Raw genomic sequence first — 5971 nt, forward strand, 5'->3', positions numbered from 1 at the left:
TGTTGGATGGATGGATGGATGGATGTTGGATGGATGGATGGATGTTGGATGGATGGATGGATGGATGTTGGATGGATGGATGTTGGATGATGTTCTCACATTGATGTCGGCGCTGTCATGTTAGACTTAGGTACCCTGCTGGGCTGTGGAGGTCAGAGGTCATTCAGAAGTGGACTCTGTGCTCTGATTGGCTCGTTCAGGTTCACCTGGTGTGTGGCGTTTGCGGCGACGCTGCAGCAGCTGAACGACATGGCGGCTCAGAGAGAAGACCTGGCCGACTGCCTGCACACGCAGATCGCCTGCGACCTGACGCGCTACACGCAGGAGCTGAAGGCCGAGAGGAAGACGGTGAGCCAGGCTGGGGTCCAGGGGCCACACCAGGAGAGGTCGGAGGTCAACAGGAGCCTCTCTGATCATGGAGCAGGGGCCCATTCATGGCCAGAGGAACCCTGTAGGCATTTCTCATTCCAACAAATTTTTCTCGTTTCAGCATTTCCAAGATGGCCGCCGTGCTCAGCAGCACATAGAAAGCTCCTGGAAGCAGCTTGAGTCTGTAAGTGATTTTTGACCCCTCAGTTCATTCAGTCTTCACAGTTTGACTCCATCTTGCTTTTTGATATTTATAGATATATATAATCTAGATTGGCTCACGTCGGGGTTTTTTTTGCGTAACCATAGCAACAGAGAGATAGAGCTGGATGAGCTGCAGCTCTCCCTGTGTCTGCTGCAGATGTGAAGCAAAATAAAACACACCACACCGCTGTAGCCCCTCCCACGCCGCTGTAGCTCCTCCCACGCCGCTGTAGCTCCTCCCACATCGCTGTAGCCCCTCCCACGCCGCTGTAGCTCCTCCCACGTCGCTGTAGCTCCTCCCACGCCGCTGTAGCCACGCAGAGGCGTGGCTGTGTGCAACTGAAGCTTTACATTTGGTTGTTGTTACACATCAGATTATTGATCAATGTTTTATTGATTATGTTTCCATAGCAACTCCAACCAGCTGGTTTTAGCCTGAAAGGAACTCAGGGTTTCGGCTGTTTTGCAGTTTTCTGGAAGCTGGAAGAACTGTAACTGACTCTAAATCTATGAGTCTAAATCTGTGACTCTAGATCTCTGACTCTAGATTGTTCCTCTTTAGCTCCAAAGATAATAACTTCAGCTCTATTTCTGTTCAACTGAAGAAAGTTTTGGCTCATCCACACACTGATTGGTCTAAGCTTCTGTTCAGTGATTGGATGGTTCCGAGTCTCCTGGTGACATCATAATGTAGGGTTAGGTGTCACAGCGTTAACTGTTGATGCTCTGCAGCGTCTGGCCCAGAAAAGCTGCTGCAGGTTCCAGAGTGTCAGCCGGTGATTCGCCAGGCGAAGCTTTGGGGAGATCAGTTGCACATGAGGTCTTTGCTCCTCATGTGGAGAGCACGCCCCCTAGTGGCTCATATGCTGCAGAGCGTTAGCATATCATTGGGATCCATTGGAGACCCACAGAAACATGCTGGCTGTATGGCGGCCATGTTGGTGGGTGTTTTTGTTATGGTAGCTTTTACAGCCACACATCAGGGAAACGGTTCCCACGTCTGAAAGGTTGAAGCCGTTTCCACGTTTTGGGTGTTTTTCAGAGTAAGCGTCGGTTTGAGCGAGACTGCAAGGAGGCGGAGCGCGCTCAGCACGTCTCAGACAGGATCGACCTGGACAACAAGGCGGACGGAGAAAAGGTTTTACTCACACTTTACCTGCTCCAGTTCAGAGCAGTCAGCAGCTTAGTTTCTCCTTTCCTGACCTGATGTCTCTCTGTGTGTTGTGCCTCAGTGCTGCTCTCTGAAGGTCGGGCCGCCTTCCTCTATGATCTACATTAGTCGTATTTCTGAAATGAAATTAATGTTTTAAAAGCTGAAGTTGGTGTTTTCTGACTTCAGGCTCGACAAGTGGCTCAGCAGAAGCAACAAGCTGCTGAGGAGTCCAGGAAGGAGTATGTGACCAGTCTGAACCAGTTCAACCAGGACCAGCACCAGCACTACCGCACACTGGTTCCAGTTATATACCAGGTGAGGGACTGGGGCGTGAACATTAGAGTAAGAGGAAACCATCTGCATTTAACTCCTGCACCATTTCTTAAGAGGTTTTATTAAAAGTGACTCAATGACGGGGGTCACATGGGCAGGCGAACAAGATGGCTGAGGCTCTCCGTCCCGACATGCAATTAGATGACTGTACATATATAAGGGGCTCTTATTTGGTATTGTTCTCCCTAAGTGAGGTAGCAGTGAAGGCTTATGGACTCCTTTTTCTTAAAAAAAAAAAAAAAAGTACTTTAATCCTGCAATGGCCCCAATGAAACAGGCCAAGTGTCGACCCGCAGCAGCCCTCCACATGAGGAAGAATGGGGGAAACACCTCATCCTCCTGGAAGAGGTTAAAATGAGTAACAAGCTATAAAGCGTAGCTGCTGATGTCTCCACAATAAAGCAGACGACGTCGGAATTGAATACAGCGGTGGCTGCAATGCTAGAAAGGCTAACGGAGGCTGAAACACGCATCGCCCGCTTGGAGGACAGCCAGCTAATGGAAGCCATGTTGGACCGCACACAGGTTCTCGAAAATCACAGTAAGAGGAATAATGTGAGTTATTGGGCTGAAAGAGACTATCGGTACTGATGGGACACTTGAGCTGTGTTCAGAAGATGCTAACCGAGGGGCTTGGAGTTCGTGATGACGCCGAGTTTGAGATTGAACGAGCCCACCGGGCCTTCGCACCGTTACCCGACCCGAACCGAGCCCCGAGACCGGTTCTTATAAGATTCAGAATCAGAAGAATTTTATTGTCTTTGTCACAAAGACAGCGAAATTACAGTTTCAGTTTCAACCATCCATCACGGGGGGATAGTTGGCTGAGGCCTCGCAGCCCGACAGGCGCCGCCCTGATTCCTGAGGCAATCAGCGAGGATAAAGTAATTATGGCAGCTAAGGAGAGGCGCAGGTTTGAGTGGCGAGGATGCAGCCTATCGGTGTTTCCGGAGAAAAGGAAGGCTTTCACCGCCGTGGAAAGAAAAGCTAAATATACCCGGGCGTTTCCAGCCACGCTGCGCCTGAGGTGGAAGGGTAAAAACAGCTTCAGCTTGGCCAAAGCAGCAGAGAAGTTTTTCAATGAGGAGCGCCGGGAGGAGGACGCCCCAAACCCACCCGACTAGGAGCCCATAGAAGATGCGGGTCCGACTGCCGGGAGGCGGACCGGCCACCGTCATCATGGACGGAGCGAAGCAGAGTCCACGGACCTCATAAGGTTTTTTATCCTGGTTATCCCTTTTCTCTCTTCAGCTGCTGTAGACAGCACCAACAGAGTAGGTTTTAAGTTTTTTATTTTTTTATTTTTCATGTAGTTTTTTTTTTCGTTTACATGACGGGAATGTAAATAGTTTTCATTTTGGATGGGTGACTCAGTAGATTGGGGATCAGGGGACAGGGGGATAGATGTATCTGCTCAAAGTGTTTTGTTACAGGGTTAAAACATGTATCAATCTATAATCTGTAATGACTAGGAAGTATATAAAATTAACATCTTGGATGTGGAAATCCATCCAAAAGGCCCAAAATATTGTCTTATTTAAAGACAAATCAAGCCGTTATAATATTTCTCCAAGAAACTCACCGAAATGAGGGGGAAGAGTCCAAGTTTAAGATGGGTTGGGTAGGACGTATTTTTCATAGCTGTCACTCAAATTCTCGGTGTAATTATTCTTATTAAGATAAATATTCAGTTATCATTGATAAAACAAGCTAAAGATGCAGAGGGAAGAATAGTTTGCGTTGAAGCATCGATGGAAGGGGTAACGGTTATACTGTGCTGCATATATGCAGCCAAGAAGGAGGAGCCTAACTTTTATAAAATAAACTTTTATAAGATAAATAGTGAATTGGGAGATATGGAAGGACAAACAATATTAGCAGGGGATTTGAATGAAGTTATGGATCCTAATCTTGATAAAAGCACATAAAAAGGTCCACTTGGCTCTAAAGGAAGAGATGCAGTTCATATGCTGAAAGAAGATGTGGGTCTAGTAGATGTTTGGAGGTTAATCAATCCGTCTAAAAGAGAGTACACATTTTATTCTCATTGTCAGAAATCCTATTCTAGGATCGATCTGTTTTTAATTTTAAAACTCGGTAAATAATGTGCGGAGCTGTGATATTAAAACTACTGCACTCACTGACAGTGGCGCAACTGCACATCATTCAGGTGGATGCGAAAACATAAATCGCCCCCCCCCCACCCCTCCCCCCCCCGAGGGAAGGAACTTCAGGGTGAAGGACTGACGCTCAACCCCCCCCGAGGCGACGCTACGTGGAGTGTAAAACTCGCTACATTTACCTCGTTATGTGCGAGAGGTGAAGCAGCGTGAGGCGCGTAACTGTATGGGAAAACATAATTGGCGCGTCGCCCCCTCCAGAGGGGTTTTAGCGCCCCCTCTGGTGCTGCGCCCCTATGCGTTGCATACGCTGCATACCCACTTTTTGCGCCTCTGCTCACTGACCAAGCAGCTGCTGAATTATGCATAAAATTAGGACTGAAATAGAAAAGGCTTGAGATGGAGAATGAATGTCTTGATCTTACAGGACAAACCCTTTAAAGAACAGCTGAGATACGCTTTTAAATAAATACTGGCAGTACAGAGCATGTTCAGTCTGCATGGGAGCCTGTAAGGCCTTCCTGAGGGGTTAACTTATAGCATATACCTCATGGAAGAAAAAACAGAGTTTATGTAAAATTCGTAAATTGAAAAGAGAAATCAAACTTAAAGAAAACAATCTGGCTAGGTGTTATGATGATTTACTTTATCGAGATATTTGCGGGCTTAAGTTTCAGTTAAATGAAATTTATAACAAAAAAGTGGAATATTCTCTATTTAGGTTGAAAACTTCATTTTATGAGGGAGGAGAGAAAACGGGCAAATTATTAGCAAGACAAGTTAAAAACGGGTTTTTGAGCACAATCACTGCCATTAAACAAGGAGATACTTTAGTAACCTCAGCAAAAGACAAACATTAGATACATCCTCAGTGTTTAACGAGACAAACCAAAGGGGTTAGGGACTAACCCAGCAGCATGCAGAGTGGTGTGAAGCACCAATTACTGAAGAGGAGATGAGGAAGGCAATTTCAGGGATGAAGGTGGGCAAATCCCCCGGTTGTGATGGTTTTCCATCAGAATACTGCAAGGAGCATATAGATATTCTTCCAGTGTTACAAAAGGTCTATCAAGAGATTTTTGAGAGAAGACAGCTGCCTCCTACTTTTAATGAAGCTCTGATAACCTTGATTCCGAAAACCAATAGGGATAGCACGGACCCGGCAGATTATAGACCAGTTAGTTTATTAAATGTAGACTGTAAAATATTAACCAAGGTGTTGGCTGTGCGCTTACAACAAGTCCTTCCTAGTATTATTCATCAGAATCAGACAGGCTTTATGAAAACCTGCTCCCCTTCTGATGCACCTAATGGACACTATACAGATGGATTCGACGGTTTCAGGGTAGCCAATAAATTGGGCTAAATCTGAAGCCATCCATTATCCTCTTTATGTCATTCACACATGGTCAAAGGTTTTAAAATCAAATGGATACCTGAAGGCATGAAGTATCTTGGGATTAGACTCAGTAGGGATTTGGAAGCGTTACCTTCACTAAGTTTTTATCCGGTGCTTTCAAAAATTAAACTTTGAAAAGTGGGAGAAGATAAAACTAACACTATGGGGTAAGATTAACGTTATAAAAATGATCGCCGCCACTCAGTTTAGCTACCTGCTTATGATGCTTCCTATTACAATTCCACTTGATATTTTTAAAAGATATGAACATTTGATTAAACATGTCTTGTGTGGAGGTAAAAGAGCGAGAATAAAACTATAAAAATCGTATGGTCCTAAGGAACAGGGTGGGTTAGGAGCTCTATTGTCTGTCATTTGAGATTTCTAAATCTC

The 5971-nt window shown here is 45.6% G+C and overlaps 1 protein-coding gene across 1 annotated transcript in view; it reads left to right on the top strand.

The window, feature by feature from the left end:
• The window catches only part of LOC106937782 (formin-binding protein 1-like), a 27502-nt gene that overhangs the window by 9320 nt on the left and 12211 nt on the right, over positions 1-5971 (top strand). Inside the window, exons 4-8 of the mRNA XM_015019461.1 lie at positions 201-348; positions 491-553; positions 1616-1711; positions 1806-1820; positions 1913-2041. Of these exons, the coding sequence (XP_014874947.1) occupies positions 201-348; positions 491-553; positions 1616-1711; positions 1806-1820; positions 1913-2041 (451 nt within the window). The remainder of the gene's footprint in view (positions 1-200; positions 349-490; positions 554-1615; positions 1712-1805; positions 1821-1912; positions 2042-5971) is intronic.

This window comes from Poecilia latipinna, unplaced genomic scaffold (assembly GCF_001443285.1).
Source record: "Poecilia latipinna isolate Pla-1442-1.1 unplaced genomic scaffold, P_latipinna-1.0 Scaffold2437, whole genome shotgun sequence".
NCBI classification, from domain to species: Eukaryota; Metazoa; Chordata; class Actinopteri; order Cyprinodontiformes; family Poeciliidae; genus Poecilia; species Poecilia latipinna.